We start from the raw sequence: 19,571 nt of genomic DNA, 5'->3' as shown, positions 1-19,571 counted from the left end.
GGTTCTACCGTGATAATATTAAAATTATAAATGCGATTAGTAGTAAAACTGGGTTGATGCAGAAAGAGAACTCACACAAAACAAATGTGGTGCCACCGAGTTATGATAAAAATAATAATGTGGTGCCACCGAGACATACGTGCTACGAACGAGCTCTCTTTTGTTTTTTTCTTTAATCTGAACTTTTTCCCTTGATTTGTCTCCAAAAGAACTGCGTTAGTTAGAAGAATTTGTCACAGAAACACAAATTGTCAGCGAAAACCCCGCGAAAGAAAAAAGTATTTGTCACTTTTTTGGCACAAGAATTTGTCACATAAAGGTTCTCAGGGTGGGGCCCAGACCGACACGTGCTTCGTACATCTTTCCTGACTGGGACCATGTTTGCTCAAACGTCCTAGGCCACGTTCCTGTACCACGGCTTAGGAAATACTTCACGTTCACATCCGGGGCTCAGCACCATCCATCCCGTGAAGGAAGCATCCGATTAGAGTATCTCTAGCAGACACTGCATCTTATCGACCCGCATTTTATATTTGCAGTTCGCAGAAAATCTACTTTGCACTCCATAGCGAAAAGCCGCAGAGGCAGACCACGCAAAACCGACCCGCATCTTGTTTTACGGGTTGCTTTGCAGGGTCTGCCTGTGCGGCCGTCCTCCCCCAACCCGCAAAATATAAATTTGCACTCAATTTGCATTTCTTTGCATTTTCAACCATACTGGATACATAGGACATCACCATTTTTTTGCTAGAAAAACAAGCCCAAAGAAAACAAGAACCACAGGTATGCATTTCAGAAGATTTTCAACTTCCATAATTGCTCCCACGAGTTGAAGCAATATCTTCTCCATGCACTCATTGTTGATCCGCGGATTCTTAATCTTTACTTCTTCATTGTTCTTCTTTGATAAAGATGTAGCCGTTGCTTCCCCTCTAGTTGTGCATGCATGCGGTTCATTGCCTTCGATTGCATTAAGGAGTGCATGAACGTCTATCAATTTTCTTTCTATCAATAGATCAATGTATTCGCCTTCCCAAAACCAAAATGAGCATCCATTTTCCTACACGTATGATGATATTTCAAATGAGCAAACATAATGAGCTATCCAAATGAGCCGAACGAAAAACAGCATGTACCCCGTCGTTTTCGCATTTGAAGAACACCCATCCGGGGTGCTTCTTCGTGGCCAAAGTCAGCCGCAACACTGTCCGCGGGCAGTCGTCGCACTATATGAGCGGCATCGGCGAGCCACAGAGCCGCTGCGCGAGGGCCGAGCCCGGCGGACGGCCGGCCGAATCCATGACGGCAAACCGGCGGCGGTGGCGAGCGGACGAACCCGCACCTGCATGCGCCGATGCGCCTTTCCCACGGCCGCGCGAGGTGCTTCCCGACAATTTCATAGCTTGGCGCAGCCGGCGGCGGCCGGGAAAGCCAAATCCGTCCGCCCGCGATGAAAACGCCGCAGATCCGCAAGGTCACGGCCCGCCGACGCAGGAGGAGGGGGGAGGGGGTGGAGGGCTACCTTGTGCGTCTGGAGGCCTTCCCGCGTGCTCCCGCCGGCCACTTTCACCAGAATCTTGGGTGGCGGCGGGACGAGGGGGAGAAGGGAGGTGGTTGGTGGGGGAAAAGCGCAGGCTAAAATGTCCCGCCCACCAACCGCTCCCGCTATATGCAGGGCACCGACAGGCCGGGGGGGGGGGCGCGTATACGCGGGTTGGAGCCGAACTTTTGCCGCGCCCCTCAAATTTTTTTACGGGCCAGCCGCGTTTGCGGTGTCTGTTCAGGCGGGGTTTTCGCCGCCAGCCCGTATTTTGGCGGTTATTTTGCGGGTCGGGGGCTTTTGCGGGGTCTGCTAGAGTTGCTCTTACCTACGAAAATTGCCCACAACTGACACCGTATACCGTCTATATAAAGGTTTTTCACGGGACACATTCTGCCGCGTCAGGGAAATTTAGTGCCATCCCGAGGCAGGTACGAGTGGCACAGATTTCGGGTGCATCCCAGCCCGAGCACCAAATAGCTGCTTCCTCTGTTTGCACTATTTGTAACATGGCAAGAGCAGTATGGGCAATGTGGCAGGATGATGTTATTGTTTCATTGGTTGGAGATGAGACCCCAAATGCAAAGTTGTGGCTCTTGAATCTAGTAAACGCACGCAAATAGGATCAGTTGGTCGAGGTTCTTGTTACTCTCTGGGTTATCTGGTGGGCGCGGCGGAAAGCAATACATGGGGAGTTCCAAAGCCCACTGTCCACGCACATTTTCATTGCCAGATACGTTGATGAAGTGTGGTCGGCACATGCAACGCCATGCAGGAGCAACCCTTCGGCTCCCAGACCAACTCGTGTGTGGAAGCCCCCATCTGAAGGGTTTGCAAAACTGAATGCCGATGCAGCAGTAGCGAAGACTCAGAACCAAAGTGCGGTTGGGGTGAAGTGCGGAGATGACCAAGGGGTCTTTCAGGGGGGCCCTGCAGTGATTTCCAAGGGAGTACTCGACCAAGAAATTCTCGAAGCCTATGCATGCAGAGAAGCTCAAGCATTAGCAGAAGATTTGGCGATGCGCAAGATCTACTTCACCATTGAGTGTCTAAGACTCGCAAACGAGCTTCGGGCAACACGTCGTCTAGGTGGTTATTGTATGATTGCGAGAATTTAACCCCGGCAAGCCTAGTCTTCTGGCATGTGAAATATGCCACACAGCACGAGCATAATTGGAAGCTCACAACATTGCAAAAATGGCGACTGGCTTGTGTTTGGGATGCCGTGTGTGGCTCCCAGATCCTCCTAGCAACCTTTGTATCCCCACTCTCGTTGATTAAATAAAGTGTGTTGTCTTGACTAAAGAAAATGCGAACCAACATATGGTTCGATGGTTAGGTGGATAGTGATATCTCCAGGCTTCAGCCCATCAGAATTCAAGTCCTGATGCTCGCATTTATTCTGAATTTATTAAAATCTCAAGATAATATGCCGGCTCAGTCTATCGGAGGTGCTCATAGGGATGAGTGTATGCGCGTATATATAAGCGGTTACGTCTATACTGTGTTAAAAAGGCTGAAAAAATGAATAGACAGGGCAAAATTGACACAGAAAATTGAGAGTAAAATATGGCAAAGTGGATTTCAGTCCTTTTCTTTTCATTTTTGACGTGTTTTATGGGACATTTTTAAGGAAAGAAGACATAACACACACGAGTGGTTGACTCAAATGCATGCATTTTGCATTGCCAGGCAGCTTATTCGAACGCGAAGTATCCAGCGCTTGTCGCATTCAGAAAGTAATTGAGTAGGCCGGCGACATGTCCGGATTGAACAGCCCAAAGTGCTTCTCGCTCTTCTCCCCGTCCTTCTTATTCTCGTTGAACATGGCGAAAATGTACGTCTCCAACGGCCCGGGCCGTTTGGGCGTGCCGTTGCCGACGTGGTTGATCAACCCCTGGTTATACGCCCGAGCGTTCTGCGCCGTCGCCCCGAAACCTTCGTCCGACGGCCACCCGCTCTCGGATATGACCCCCTTAACCCCGGGTCTGCCGGCTTTCTCCAGCGCGGCGTAGATGGAGTCGACCATGGCGTCGAACAGGTTCGTGTATGTCAGCCCCTTGTCGTTCACGGTGGTGCTGCCTGGCACGAAGGTAGCGAAGTTGAGCTGGATGTTCTGCGGGTCCTTCTCGTAGGCGAAGTAGGGGTAGACGTTGACCAGCAGCGGTGCGCCGGTGCTCGCCAGGAACTCAAGGATAGGCCCCATGAATGATTGGTCCGTGAACACACCGTTGGAGGGCGGGAAGGTGTTGGTGACCACGTCGAACCGTACAGAAGTCGACACCTTGACGCTGCCGCCGAGGCCGGCGGCCATGATCGCCCGTTGTACGTTCCTCATGGCCGGGAGGATGGTCTTCTGGCCGGCGCTGTCGATGGCCTCGTTGCCGACGGCGATGTAGCGGAACGAGACGCCCGGAAAGGAGGAGACGTTGGCCTTTACCCAGGCGGCCGCAGCGGAGCTGCTGGAGGCGAGGCTGGGTAGCGCTGTTGACATCAGATTTTGGCACAGTGTAAAAGAAGATGAGATGGCTTCAAGTGAAAGGGTTTTCAGCATGAAAAGTTTCACATCACCGAATGGAACAACTTTGATGTTTAGGTTATCATCGTCCGACTCCATCTTAGGGGCCGAAATTGTATTCCGAGTGACAAAATTCAATATTCTGAGTGGTTTTCGGCCGATCGTGCCTTCAAGACGACCTCGGATGAAGGAGTATTCTAAAGGAATTATCTTCGTCTCGTCGAGGCGATCGATTTTGATATATAAATCATCTCAATCCGAGTTCATATGCAAAAGTTAAAGGCAATACACTGCAGACCGAAGCAGAATGGAAATATGGGTCGCGCGAGCAATTCGGTCCTTAAGAAATCCTTGAATCGGAAAAACTTCAACACGGATCAGGCTATGTTTTTGATCGAGTGAAGGCTTACCATCCGAGTGAAAACTCACTGGTCGAGTGAAAGCTTACCGATCGAGTAAAAGGTCAAGTGAAAACTTACCGATCGAGTAAAAGGTCAAGTGAAAACTTACCGATCGAGTAAAAGGTCGAGTGGAAACCTACCGATCGAGTAAAAGGTCGAGTGAAAACCTACCGATCGAGTAAAAGTTCGTGAAAACCTACCGATCGAGTCAAAGGTCGAGTGAAAACCTAACGATCGAGTAAAAGGTCGAGTGAAAACCTACCGATCGAGTAAAAGGTCGAGTGAAAACCTAATGATCGAGTAAAAGGTCGAGTGAAAACTTATCGATCGAGTAAAAGTTTGTCTTCTGAGTGAAAATATAGTCATCCGAGTGAAAAGGTCGAGTCGGATGGTACGAGTGGAAGTCTCTAATATCCGAGTAGATGAGCTCGGATCCGAGTGAAACTGAACATGTGCCCGAAAGTTTATCAAGATGACCTCGGATGAAGAAGTGTTCAATACAGAAGTTGTGCGTATCATCAAGACGGTAAACTTTGGTTTTGGAGTCATCATCATCAAAGATAGTATATGGCCTGCAAATTCACTACAAGACTCGGATAATTCAGTCTACTGCAAGACCGAGTCCGACTGGAAGGTAAAGACGACCTCAAAAAGTATTTAAGATGGCCTTATTTGAAAAAGTGATCAACATGAGAGTTGTTCGTATCGTCCAGGCGCACAAGTTTGATATTTGGGCCATCTCGATCGGAGGTCATATGGAGGCTCGGCGGCCTGCACAGGGAGGAAGACAGAAGTTGGGCCAGATTCAGACTGAATCCGAGTTGCAATAGAACTAGGACTCTAGGACCCGAATTGATGTAATTTTTCTTGTAAGGAAAGCCTAGATGAATCCTTTACTTGTACGGGAAGTCCAGACGCCTCTTATATATGTTGGGGGTGACGGCCGATTGAACAACACACAATCGAACAAATCAATATACTACTTTTTCCTGTCTACGTTTTATCTCTCCATCGTTTTTCTCTCTCGTTCTTCGCTGTTCTTCGTGTTTGAGAGCTGCGAATATCGAGGCTCTAGGGGCGAGCGAATCGACCTAGGGCAGCCCATAGCCGCTGGGCTCCCTGACGGGGTCCCTCCCGGGAGTGTAGGGTTTTCGGGTCTGCAAAAGCGCCCGTCGACTGTCTTGCGTATCGCGCTGTCGGTCGGGTCTCCTTCGACGTGAGCTGCGGTGCATCACCCCCGGCGTCGAGGGTACATGTGACGTGTTCGTGTGTCAACACACTTTTTGGCGACTCCGCTGGGGAACGAAGATCAATCATCATCATCCGCCATGTCCGATCTTCCAAAGCCATCTGAGGTAGACGCCGATAACATCATTAAGCCCAGTCTTGATGAGATATCGGACGATCATCGCTAAGTCTATGAGGAGTACAAGAAGGCGCGCAAAGAGAAGGATTTGCAGGAGTTCCTTGCAAAGTTCAAGAAGGATCGCCAAGGCAACATCACTCCGATTGAAGAAATCAAGTTCCCTCCTCTTCAAGCCGAGCAGGTTAAACCTTCTGTGAGTACTACCGTTTCTCCTGAGCAGTGGGCTGAGATTGAAAGTCGTATTGCTGATGGTAACAATCTAGTCTATCAAACTTTCATAGAAAATACTAATGCTCAGAACAATACATCTCAATCGACTAGTGGTAATGATGGTGTAGCTGCTAGTGTGCAAAACCCTAATCTGGCTTTACCTATTGCATCGGCGCCTCCCGTGCCGATGGCTTATTATCCTACCCAAACAAATCAGATTGTGCCTGCACCCATTAATCCTATTATGAGCATGCCAGGTTCGGTGGCATCGCCGAACCCAACCTTACCTACAGCTACAACCACTCGACCACTAGCAAATTATGGGTCGACATACATGCCACAGTTCCTACCTACAACTAGTAGTCCTACTCCTCCTATGCCACTGCCACCAGTTTCATCGTCCACTATGGATGATGGTCTAGCTAATCTTAGAGAGGAGATGGCTAAGATGCTTCGAGAGAATTTTGGGGTTGAGTTACCTCGGAATCGGATTTACCAAAAGCCGTACCCCGAATACTTTGATGCCATCCAGTGCCCTCCAGGATATAAAATTCCAGATTTTGTTAAGTTCAATGGAGAGGGCACAAAAACCACATGGGAGCATGTTAGTCAATACTTAGCACAATTAGGTGAGGCAGGCTCACTAAATGAGTTGAAAGTGCGTTTATTTCCTTTATTATTAACTGGTACCACATTTTCATGGTTTTCTTCTTTACCACATGGTTCCATTCGAGTTTGGTCGCAGCTAGAGCAGAAATTTCATGATCACTTTTACAGCGGCGACAATGAGCTCAAGTTGTCACATCTAACATCGGTTAAACAGAAGCATAATGAATCAGTCTCCGATTACATCAAGAGATTCAGAGAAACGAAAAACCGATGTTTTAGTTTGGTGATAACCGAGAGAGACTTGGCAGACCTAGTGCTGAGTGGTTTGAGAACTCCCATTAGAGAAAAGTTAGAAGGCTATGAGTTCTTAAATATTAACCAAGTCTTACAAAGGGCTTTGGCTCAGGAAAGCCGAAGCAAAGATCTCAAAGAAGTGCATAGATACAAAGCCGATCGTCCAAAGATGAATATGGTGGAATATGATAGTGATCACTCGGACGATGAGGTTGATGTTTTTGCTACTGAATTTGTTTGGCCATCTAAGGCCAAACCCTTTACTTGCAATGATCTGAAACCGATTCATAAGAATCGTGATGAAGATATGAAGTTTACTTTTAACATTGCTAAGTGTGATAGAATATTTGATGCTTTGCTGCAGGCTAAGATTATTAGACTATCTCATACTTTACCGCCGTTTGAAGAGCTGCAACGGCGTGCTTATTGCAAATATCATAATTCTTTTTCTCATGCTACTAACGATTGCAATGTTTTTCGACGACAGATACAATCGGCCATTAATGACGGACGATTGAACTTTTCTGAGATCCAAGTTGATAAACAGCCCTTTCCAATGAACACCATGGATTTAGAAGGGAAGAAGCTGCTCATTCGGCCGGAGGTAGCCGAATCTGCTAATAAAGCTAATGTCATTGTTGGTGAGCCCAGGAAAGACAAGGAGGGCGACAAGGTTTTGGGGAGACATGTTGTGCTTGATAAGCAACCCGATGGCAAGGAAGTGATCAAGATCACCATCAAGAATCCTACACTCGGGGGGCAAACACAAGTGCAGCAGGACACTCGAGTTAAATTTGTCAAGCCTAAGAGTCTAGAAGTTGGCAAATGGAAGAGGAATGAAGCTAAAGTGCAACGCAAGTGGATCAAGTCAACTTTTGATATGTTGCTGTCCAAATATGTTAATCAGTCGGCTGGTTCCAGCTCTGACCGGACATCATACTTGAAACGACCAAGGTCACCATCAGATGATATATTCAGTCAGTATGTGAAACCGAGTGGACCAAGGGCGCAGTTTTTAGAAGATCAGAGGCAATCTGTGTGGAATCGACTTGATTACTCATATAATGGCCGACTGAACATCGGTGACTATCAGTCGGCTGGTCAAAATATGCGACCGAGTGGAAAATATCCTAGTGTAAGAATGCACCCAGGTGGAAGCTATCCAAGTGAAAAAATGTGGCCAAGTAGATTCCATCCGATTGAGTTCCATCCGAGTGGATTCCATCAGAGTGACGCCCATCCGAGTGGATTCCATCCGAGTAAAAAGGTGCGCCCGAGTGGAAATTTCATGCATTTGGAAAGTCGAAAAGAATGGCGTGTTAAGTCACCAAGTGTTGCAGCAGTTGAATCGGGAAAAGGCAAGGAGAAAATGGATGTTGACTCACTTATCTTGGGCACCGAAACATTCCCCATACAGCAGCCGACTGTGCATAACCACTCGACTGAGCCGATACTTGCTATCGTGCCAAAGCACTCGGTTAATGACCATGAAGCAAGCACCAGCCGAGTAAAGGTAAGAGATGCTAAATACACTCGACCAAAGTGGTGTCCTCCAGGGCTAACAAAGACACAGAAGAGGAAATTACAGAGGTTAAGGAGTCAATAGATGGCAGAGTAGGAGGCCGAGAAGCAAAGGGATAAGTTGTTCAATGACACTCGGCCCATGGTTCCAGCAAAACAAGTATGGAGGCCTAAACAAATACAAGTTACATCAGCTTCTACATCTATCACAGAAGTGCCTACACCACCCAAGGAGGACGATGCGACAACTATTACATCGTCTGCAACACTTCTTACTTCTCCTTCACTCGACCAGATTTCAGAATCGGTCAATCTACTTGAAGAAGAGGCTGATATGTTGGACTATGAGTCTACACCGGTTCATGAAGGTATGGATATCAATATGGTATATTACTTACCTGCTGAGTTTCGTGCTGTAGATGAGGAAGGGGAAGTGGCTCAACTGGATTTTGGCCCTAAAAACGCAATATTCGAGAAGCCAAAAGAACCAGTAACACATTTGAAACTGTTGTATCTCAGAGGTCATATCAATGGATCGCCACTCAGTCGAATGCTTGTTGATGGTGGTGCTGTGGTAAATCTTATGCCCTATTCGGTCTTTAGAAAATTGGGTTTGCCTGATGAAGAATTGATCAAGACCAATATAGTGCTCAACGGGTTTGAAGGCAAAGAGAGAACTGAAGCCAAAGGTGTGATGTATGTGGAGCTTACAGTCGGAAGCAAAACTTTGGCTACTGCATTCTTTGTCGCTGAGGTGCAAGGTAACTACAACGTTATACTAGGCCGTGATTGGGTTCATGCAAACCAGTGCGTGCCATCCACTATGCACCAGTTTTTGATTCAGTGGGTTGATGATGAAGTGGAAGTCATTCATGCGGATAACTCGGCATGTGTTGCTTTGGTCGATGCATCGGTGGATTGGCAACATCCCAGTGCTACTTGCTTGACGGGACGTGACTTATCAGAGTTTGATTTTCTCAGCGCGACCAAGAATGGTTTTGTGCCCGTGTCTTTAAAGCCGACTGAATGCAATTGGCTCCAAGGTATGATATGTTTAAATGGATCCTAATTCCGAGTGGTTACAAAAACGTCTTGTAAAATATCGGTCCAGTGAGGACGATATGTACGAGTCTATAGAGGAGTTGGATGACATGGATAAACTTGGACAAGGTTTTACATCGGCTAATCCATTAGAAGAGATAGATATTGGAGATGGTTCAGTCACTCGACCGACATTTATAAACAAAAATTTGAAAGCCGATTGTAAGGCTAAATTAATCGAGCTATTGAAAGAATATGTTTGTTGATTTGCATGGGAATATCATGAGATGCCAGGGTTGAGCCGAGAGCTAGTGGAGCATCGGTTGCCGATAAAGGCCGGTTTTAGACCTTATAAACAGTCGACCAGAAAGTTCAATCCGAAAACATATGACCAGATCAAGGAAGAGATCGGTCGACTGCTTGAAGCTAATTTCATTCGACCTTGCAGGTATGCCGAGTGGATTTCTAACATTGTCCCAGTGGAGAAGAAGGGATCCGGCAAGTTGAGGGTGTGCATTGACTTCAGAGATTTGAATAGGGCTACACCCAAAGATGAGTATCCCAGGCTAATAGCCGATATGCTTATTAATGATGCTTCTGGACATAAGGTTATTAGCTTTCTAGATGGTAATGCCGGATACAATCAAATTTTTATGGCTGAAGAGGACATGTACAAAACAGCTTTCCGATGTCCTGGTTTCCTTGGTTTATTTGAGTGGACAGTGATGAAATTCGGATTAAAAAAATGATGGATCCACATATCAAAGGGCTATGAATTTGATTTTTCATTATTTACTCGGTATCATACTTGAAGTTTATGTTGATGATATTGTTGTCAAATCGGATGCTTTTGAATCTCACTTGGCCGATTTGCGTTTAGCTTTTGAAAGAATGAAAAGGTATGGACTAAAGATGAATCCTTTGAAATGTGCATTCGGCGTGTCAGCTGGCAAATTTTTGGGTTTCATTATTCATGAAGATGGCATCGAAATTGATCCCAAAAAGATAGAGGCCATACAGAAAGTGGAGGCTCCAACATGCAAGAGAGATATGCAAAAGTTCCTTGGCAAGGTCAATTATTTGAGAAGTTTTATAGCTAATCTGTCAGGGAAAGTTGATGCATTTACTCCTATCCTTTGGTTAAAGAATGACGTTGATTTCACTTGGGGGGCAAAACAACAAGAAGCCATTGATATGATCAAGAATTATTTGTGCACTCCTCCGGTGATGAAAGCACCCAAGCATAGAGAGCCTTTTAAGCTTTATATCGCAGCAGAGGAAGGTGTTATTGGTGTTGTTTTGACTCAAGATACCGAAAGAAAAGAGCATGCCAGTACGTATTTGAGCAGACGCTTATTGGACGCCGAGACAAGGTATACATTTATTGAAAAACTATGTCTATGCTTATATTATGCTTGCACAAAATTGAGACATTACCTAGTGCCGAGTGCTTGTGTAGTAGCTTGTCAATCCGATGTCATTAAGTACATGTTGCATAGGCCAGTTCTTAGTGGTAGAATTGGCAAGTGGGCTTATGCCTTGATTGAATATGATTTGGCTTATGAATCTCTAAAATCCATGAAAGGCCAAATTGTTGCTAATTTCATTGTTGAACATCGGATTAATGACAAGCATGATGTTGATATGAACCTTGTTTCATTAGTGCCATGGAGATTATACTTTGATGGTTCAGTTTGTAGCAATGGCCAAGGTGTTGGTATTATTTATATATCTCCTCATGGTGCTGTTTTTGAAGCCTCATGCCGCTTAGAATATTTTTGCACAAACAATCAAGCCGAATATAAAGCATTGTTATTCGGCCTAGAAATGTTGCTTGCTATAGGTGTTACACATATTGAGGCTTACGGTGATTCGTTACTAGTGGTGCAGCAAATATCCAGAGTCTTTCAGTGTTTGGACGAATCACTTAATGTTTATCTTGATAAATGTCTAGATATAATTTTTACTTTGGATAGTTTTAGCATTGCACATATATCTAGACATGATAACTGGAAAGCAAATGAGTTGGCACAGCAAGCATCTGGATATCATGTTGATCATGGAATATTTCATATCTCTCAAAGGCCGATGTCTTGTCTTGCCAATATGGGAGAGGCCGAACCTGAACCCACTGATTCGGCCATTAACAAAAAATCTAGTGCATGTGATAATTCCGACTGGAGAAAGCCCATTGTTGATTACTTGTGCAATCCGAGTAAAAGGGTGGATAGGGCTGTTCGGCGTATGGCTTTCAAGTATACAATGAGATATGATGGTCTTTATCGCCGAACAGTCGATGATGTTCTTCTAAAGTGTTTGGATGAGGACCAGGCAAGAGTTGCTATGGGAGAAGTACATGAAGGTATTTGTGGCACTCACCAGTCGGCTCCCAAGATGAAATGGTTATTGCGACGTGTTGGGTTTTATTGGCCGACTATGATTAACGATTGCTTCAGATATTATAAAGGGTGTGAAGCTTGTCAAAAGTTTGGTGATATTCAATTGGCTCCTGCTGCTATGTTACATCCTATTATCAAACCGTGGCCTTTCAGAGGTTGGGGTTTAGATTTCATTGGACAAATCCACCCGTCTTCCTCAAAAGGGAATCGGTTCGTATTGGTGGCAACTGATTATTTCACTAAATGGTCTGAAGCAGTACCTCTCAAGAACATGACACATACGGAGGTAATTCAATTCATAACCGAACACATTATTCATAGATTCGGTATTCCTCAAATGTTAACTACAGATCAAGGTTCATCTTTTATGTCACACCAAGTCAGAGAGTTTGCCGAATCTTATAATATAAAGTTGCTCAATTCCTCTTCATAGTATGCCCAAGCTAATGGACAAGCCGAGTCTAGCAATAAAATCTTAATCAAGCTCATCAAGAAGAAGATTGAGGATAATCCGAGGAGATGGCATGAATTTTTGTCTGAAGCTTTATGGGCACATAGAATTTCAAGGCATGGTGCTACGAAGGTAACTCCATATGAGCTAGTATATGGCCAAGAGGCCGTTTTACCAGTAGAAGTAAATTTGAATGCTTTGAGAATAGCCAAACAAAATGATTTATCGGCAGTAGACTTTTATAACTTGATGATGGACAATATTGATGAAGTTGCCGATAAACGTTTGGTTTCTTTGGAGTCCATAGAGAGAGACAAGTTGAGGGTTGCAAGAGCTTACAATAAGAAAGTTAAGTTGAAGAATTTTCAAGTTGGTGATCTCGTCTGCAAAGTGATTCTGCCGATTGGTTCAAGAGATAGAAAATTCGGGAAGTGGTCTCCAAGTTGGGAAGGTCCTTTTAGGATTACAAGAATTGTTCCCGGAAATTCATATTTGGTGGAATCAATACAAGGGGCATTGTTACCCCGAGCTCTCAACGGAAAATATTTGAAGAAGTACCACCCGAGTGTGTGGCAAGAAGCCTAAGTAGGCAATGGCCGATATATAATTATCGCCCTAAGAAAATAAATGACCGATGGAGTATTGACATCGTCCTTAGAACAAACACCGTGCATATTATTTTTCGGTGTGCAAGCTTTGCCAAAAAACAGGGGGGCATGTGTTGACATCAGATTTTGGCACAGTGTAAAAGAAGATGAGATGGCTTCGAGTGAAAGGGTTTTCAGCATGAAAAGTTTCACATCGCCGAGTGGAACAACTTTGATGTTTAGGTTATCATCGTCCGACTCCATCTTAGGGGCCGAAATTGTATTCCGAGTGACAGAATTCAATATTCCGAGTGGTTTTCGGCCGATCGTGCCTTCAAGACGACCTCGGATGAAGGAGTATTCTAAAAGAATTGTCTTCGTCTCGTCGAGGCGATCGATTTTGATATATAAATCATCTCAATCCGAGTTCATATGCAAAAGTTAGAGGCAATACACTGCAGACCGAAGCAGAATGGAAATATGGCGCGAAGTACCAGACACCCTGTCTGATGGGTCGCGTGAGCAATTCGGTCCTTAAGAAATCCTTGAATCGGAAAAACTTCAACACGGGAAAGTTTCGTCTCGTCGAGCCGATCAATTTTCATATATAATTCGTCTCAATCCGAAGTCGTATGAGACCTGGGAGACAAATCAAGATCAGGCTATGTTTTTGGTCGAGTGAAAGGCTTACCATCCGAGTGAAAACTCACCGGTCGAGTGAAAGCTTACCGATCGAGTAAAAGGTCAAGTGAAAACTTACCGATCGAGTAAAAGGTCAAGTGAAAACTTACCGATCGAGTAAAAGGTCGAGTGAAAACCTACCGATCGAGTAAAAGGTCGAGTGAAAACCTACCGATCGAGTAAAAGTTCGTGAAAATCTACCGATCGAGTCAAAGGTCGAGTGAAAACCTAACGATCGAGTAAAAGGTCGAGTGAAAACCTACCGATCGAGTAAAAGGTCGAGTGAAAACCTAACGATCGAGTAAAAGGTCGAGTGAAAACTTATCGATCGAGTAAAAGTTTGTCTTCCGAGTGAAAATATAGTCATCCGAGTGAAAGATTGTTTTCCGAGTGAAAAGGTCGAGTCGGATGGTCCGAGTGGAAGTCTCTAATATCCGAGTGGATGAGCTTGGATCCGAGTGAAACTGAACATGTGCCCGAAAGTTTATCAAGATGACCTCGGATGAAGAAGTGTTCAATACAGAAGTTGTGCGTATCATCAAGACGGTAAACTTTGGTTTTGGAGTCATCATCATCAGAGATAGTATATGGCCTACAAATTCACTACAAGACTCGGATAATTCAGTCTACTGCAAGACCGAGTCCGACTGGAAGGTAAAGACGACCTCGAAAAGTATTTAAGATGGCCTTATTTGAAAAAGTGATCAACATGAGAGTTGTTCGTATCATCGAGGCGCACAAGTTTGATATTTGGGCCATCTCGATCGGAGGTCATATGGAGGCTCGGCGGCCTGCACAGAGAGGAAGACAGAAGTTGGGCCAGATTCAGACTGAATCCGAGTTGGAATAGAACTAGGACTCTAGGACGCGAATTGATGTAATTTTTCTTGTAAGGAAAGCCTAGATGAATCCTTTACTTGTACGGGAAGTCCAGCCGCCTCTTATATATGTTGGGGGTGACGGCCGATTGAACAACACACAATCGAACAAATCTATATACTACTTTTTCCTGTCTACGTTTTATCTCTCCATCGTTTTTCTCTCTCGTTCTTCGCTGTTCTTCGTGTTTGAGAGCTGCGAATCTCGAGGCTCTAGGGGCGAGCGAATCGACCTAGGGCAGCCCATAGCCGCTGCGCTCCCTGACGGGGTCCCTCCCGGGAGTGTAGGGTTTTCGGGTCTGCAAAAGCGTCCGTCGACTGTCTTGCGTATCGCGCTGTCGGTCGGGTCTCCTTCGACGTGAGCTGCGGTGCATCACCCCCGGCGTCGAGGGTACACGTGACGTGTTCGTGTGTCAACAAGCGCCTTGCCGACGTCCATGAGGACGGCGATGCCCGTGCCGCTGAGCGCCTTGAGGACGTTGCCCTCCGGCTCGTAGATCCTCATGGCGTTGATGCCCTTGGATTGGTAGAGCTTCACGACGTCGCTCGGCGCCGGCAGGTCGTTGCCCAGCACGCCGTTGCAGACGCCGATGGAGTGCACTGGAAAAACAAAATATGCGGCATGCAAGAGGTAATGAGTTTGATTTGTTGCGTTAGGTACAGCAAGTAATCACCGCCCAAATACTACGTACAAATGAAGCACTTCATATTGTGTGCTAAATAAACCTGATGGAAATGCTGCGAAGGCAACGAGGACAAGCGCCACTGCAACGTCTACACCTTGCTTTGCCATCCTCCTCGCTTATGTCTGTGTATCTTTGAGGTGCCTTCCCCCTTATTGGGATGCAATGTACCAAGCACACTCGTGTCTTATATACAAAAAAAATTCTCAGCACTACCAGGTAGTTTGGCCCAATAATAATTCTCAGAACTACCCGGCAGTTTGGCCCAATAATACACCATTATTAGTTTCTTATCGGTTTCCATTTTCCATAGCACCTACTGCATGTGTAGTGCTGGAATGGGATGAGACCGGCCGGCGGCGCAACCTGTTCGTTGGTCTGTGGAAACCGGTTGAACGGTTGTCACCATCTAGTCCGGCCATATTTTATGGTACTCGCGTTGCGGTGATGACTCGATCCGTCCGTGAGCGTCTGAGCGATGAGGTCGTCGACGTGCCGGTACAGGTCGCATTCCATCGCTGGGAGAGAGCTTGGCGACACACAGAGCTTGGCTGGCTCGTGGAATTTCCACGGCGCGCTGACCCCTGACCTGGCCCGTCTTAGAGGCTGATGGTGGCCTCCACAGTGCGTGCTTTGTTGCTTCCTTGCCAGTTGCCACTAACCCCCTAGCTAAGCTAATTATCTGTGTGTACCTTGTGGCACGGGTGTTATCAACCTGGACTGAGAGTGGTGGTGGTTCACACCCGATCGAATCAACTGTACTAGTCTACCATAGCCCTTGATCATCGTGGCAACCGAAGCAAGTTTTTTGTTTCTTCCCTTTTTCCTTACTCTTTGTGAATAGGCAACCAAAGCAAGTTAGAGCATCTACCATTGGGCTGGACAAATATGACCCCTAAGAGCATCTCCAACATGTGCGTGGCGAGCTAATTTTTTTTACAGCACAGAAATAGCCTTTTTTTGGCGCAGCAGGGCACTTGCTCCTGCAGCCGCTGCAAAAGATGGAGCGGCGCCATAGCTGCAGTAGGCGCGCTAAATTTCCAGCGCGCGCGCCCAACACAAACAACATTTCTCACTGTTTACACACCCAAAAAGATCAAACACACAAAAAAAATCAACAATAAATAGTTCAATTATTATTGCAACTCAAACAAATAGTTTATATTCCAATACAACAAATAGTTCAACAATACAACATCAAACATACAACAACAAACTAGTTTTGTCGCCCATTCCATGCCCACCACTCCTCGATTATATCCTTCTAAAGATCATCATGCGTTTTGGCACGTCGAATGGTGTTGGGGATATTACCACTAGGCGTAAACCGGCCTACTTGGGCCGGGTTAACTTCATTAGTGGCGTAAACAGATGAAGGCCCAAGGCCTGTAGTCGGTTAGAACATGTAGCCGTAAACCGGCCTGATGTATGACTTGTATTGTAAGTAAGGAATAGAGAGATACCAATCGGAATACGAGTATGAACCGGTTAGGACTCTATGGACCGACGGGCGTCACCCGTGTATATAAGGGGACGACCCGGTGGCGGTTCAAGACAGACAACTACAACTCGAGTCTAGGCGAAGCTTGTTTGCTCCCTAGCCATCGAGATCATATCAATTCCATCACAACTAGACGTAGGCTTTTACCTTCATCGAAGGGGCCGAACTAGTATAAAACCCTCGTGTCTTTGTGTCCGCTTTAACCCCTTCAAGTAAACTCGTTGCGATGGCTTCACGACTAAGTCCTTTCGCTAGGACATCTGCCGTGACAAATCCACGACAGTTGGCGCCCACCGTGGGGCTATCGCACGATGGTTTGACGATCTTGGAGGGCAAGCTCAAGGGACTCGAAGGCTATGTTGTGGGCCGGATGACCAAGAGTCGTCGGGGCAGGATCTACATCGACGATGCAGGATGGGGTCCCGAGGCCGATTCGATCGAGCACGGGTACCGGGTCCCCTTTGGTGGCATACACGTTTTCATTGGCAAAATCGGTGAGCCTGGGCCTGAGCCGGACATCTGCACCAACCTCATCGAGACGGCTCAGCGCGCGAGATCTACCTGGGCTAAACCGGCCGTAAAGCGTGTCTTCATTGGAGTCGTCCACGAAGGAGAGCGTGAGGACAAATCAGAGCACGGTAGCGAGACCGTCGCCTATTCCGACGACGAGTCCTCGACCGGAGAGACCGAATCGCTGTACCAGTTGCAAGACGACTAGATTAGGGGCTGTTCCGATGGCGACAGTATTCTGGACCCCCCGGGCCAGGTCAACCGGGTTGGAATATTCATGGCCGGCACACAGGCGGCGAATCGCTCTTCGACCGCCGCAGCAATGCTCTTCGGATCAGCAGCGGCAGTCGCAGGAGGGGCAGGAGGCCTTGTGCGCCCGCCGGTTCAAGTTCTATCTGAGCTGTTTGATGCACTAGCCGCGCTTATGGCAGAGGACAATCCGGCAGATCAGGAGGCCCATAATGCAGAAATTGCGAAGGTGAGAGAGCAGATCGTGCAAGCCAAAGCGGATCTGGCAGCAGAAAAAGACCGGATGGCTGCAGAGCGGGCCGCTTTGGACGCCCAGGCCTATAAACTCATGCTTGACCAGAACGCATCACAGGAGGTTTTGAAGCGGAAGCACAGATCACGCCTGCCGTTAGGGTTTGACCCCCGAAATCTCTTTCACACTCCAGGAGCTGGACCCAGTAATCCGCCGCGGTACCCGGAGACAGACCGGATTGAGGCACCAGGGCCAGGAGCGACGGTCCAACCTCGCCTGATGGAACCTCCTCACCAAAACATTGCGGTTCCTCCGCCGGTCCAGACACCCCCGGGTCATTATTCGAATCCTATGGACAACCTTGTTACGGCCGCTGCACGGCTAGAGGCCATCCCAGTCGAAGGGGATTCTCCGCAAGCGATAGAGACGCGCCGGGTTAAGGAGCTTCTCCGGACTGCGCTGATTCAGCAGGAGGCATACTTGTACAGCCGTGATCGGGTTCATTCTACGCCCCGTCCAAGCCGGAGTTATAGCAGGCGCATGGATGAACCGGCCATATCAAGCAATGCACGAGGCCGTGAAGCGGCCCATGGTAATGACCCGGCAGGTGGTGTTGGCGATGCTCGAGATATGGTGGACCAGGCCCGGGCACAAAGGGAGGCCGAGTTAGCAGCACAGGATAATGCGGGCCAACTTACACCGGTTCGTTCTACAACCTTTGCTGGACCAGGAATCACATCCGCTTTGGGAGTGCCTTGCTTAATCCCAGCTTTACGTAATGTGCGCCTGCCCAAAGATTTCAAGGGTCCATGCAAGGTGCCGAATTACACCGCTGATTTACCCCCTGAAGCATGGGTAGAGAGTTATGAGATGGCCATGGAAATGCTGGACGTGGATGAGGCTGCATGTGCAAAATACTTCACCATGATGCTTGAGGGCACGGCTCGTACTTGGTTAAAGAGCCTGCCACCCAATTCTATCAGCTCATGGGCCCAGTTGCGGGCCTGGTTTATACAGAATTTTAAGGATACCTGTAAGCAGCCCAAGTCCATAGTAGATCTGGCAGCTTGTGTCCAGGAGGAAGGAGAATCAACGACCCATTGGGTGCGCCGCGTTTCGGAAATTTTGCACTCATCTGACAGGATTAATGCCGACTCTGCGATCTTAACTCTGGAGGGCAACTGCCGGTTTGAGCCTCTAAAATTGAAGTTGGGACGCATGAAGCGGTTCTGTAATGACATGGGAACCCTCATGGCCGCTTTAGTGAAGTATGCCGATTCAGACAGTACCAAGGATCCCGAGCCTAATGAAGATGAAGCAGGGAAGGGAAAGAAGAACATCAACTCTAAGCAGCAGCAGTACAAACTAGCGGGTCATGGAAACGGAGGCAAGCGCAAAGCGGATGGCAGCATGGACTTTGTGGCCAACACTAATGCACAGGACGGGGGGCAGCGGCGCAGAGGCAAAGCGGCAAATCGTAATGGGGCTCCCAATCCTAACGCAAGCCGTTTGAACTATTTGTTGAATCAGCCTTGCCCGAAGCACGGGACGAAGGAGGCGCCGGCTAACCATCTTTGGAAAGATTGTTATATCATGCAGGAGTTTAAAAACTCTAATGCCTTCCGGTATGACCATGGGTCAGGTGGCGGTTCAGGATCCGGTTTACACGGTCCGGGTCACGATGGAGCTTCCGGTTCAGGTTTCAATCAGGGCGGTCACAATGGCCAGAATAATCGGAGCGGCCAGCAGCAGCAGCAGCAGCAGTCAGGTTATCAGAGCCAGCCAAAGCAGTTGAGCAATGGGCAATATCATGTTTTCACAACTAGTTTGGATAAACGCGACCGAAAGCTCCACAGGCGAGCGGTGAATTCTGTTGAACCGGCCTTACCACGTTACTTGC

At 47.2% G+C, this 19,571-nt stretch overlaps 1 protein-coding gene across 1 annotated transcript; it reads right to left on the bottom strand.

Moving 5' to 3' along the window:
* Window positions 1-3,272: 3,272 nt before the first annotated feature.
* Window positions 3,273-15,289, bottom strand: LOC123066558 (glucan endo-1,3-beta-glucosidase GIII). Its single transcript, XM_044489612.1, has 4 exons — window positions 15,223-15,289; window positions 14,921-15,096; window positions 7,484-7,487; window positions 3,273-4,024 (listed from the first exon to the last, which is right to left on the bottom strand). Exons 1-4 carry the CDS (start codon window positions 15,287-15,289, stop codon window positions 3,273-3,275), a joined length of 999 nt encoding a protein of 332 aa, XP_044345547.1.
* Between the last annotated feature and the right edge of the window lie 4,282 nt (window positions 15,290-19,571).

Source organism: Triticum aestivum, chromosome 3B, assembly GCF_018294505.1.
Source record: "Triticum aestivum cultivar Chinese Spring chromosome 3B, IWGSC CS RefSeq v2.1, whole genome shotgun sequence".
Classification (NCBI taxonomy): Eukaryota; Viridiplantae; Streptophyta; class Magnoliopsida; order Poales; family Poaceae; genus Triticum; species Triticum aestivum.
This window is presented reverse-complemented; position numbering and strand designations above follow the sequence as displayed.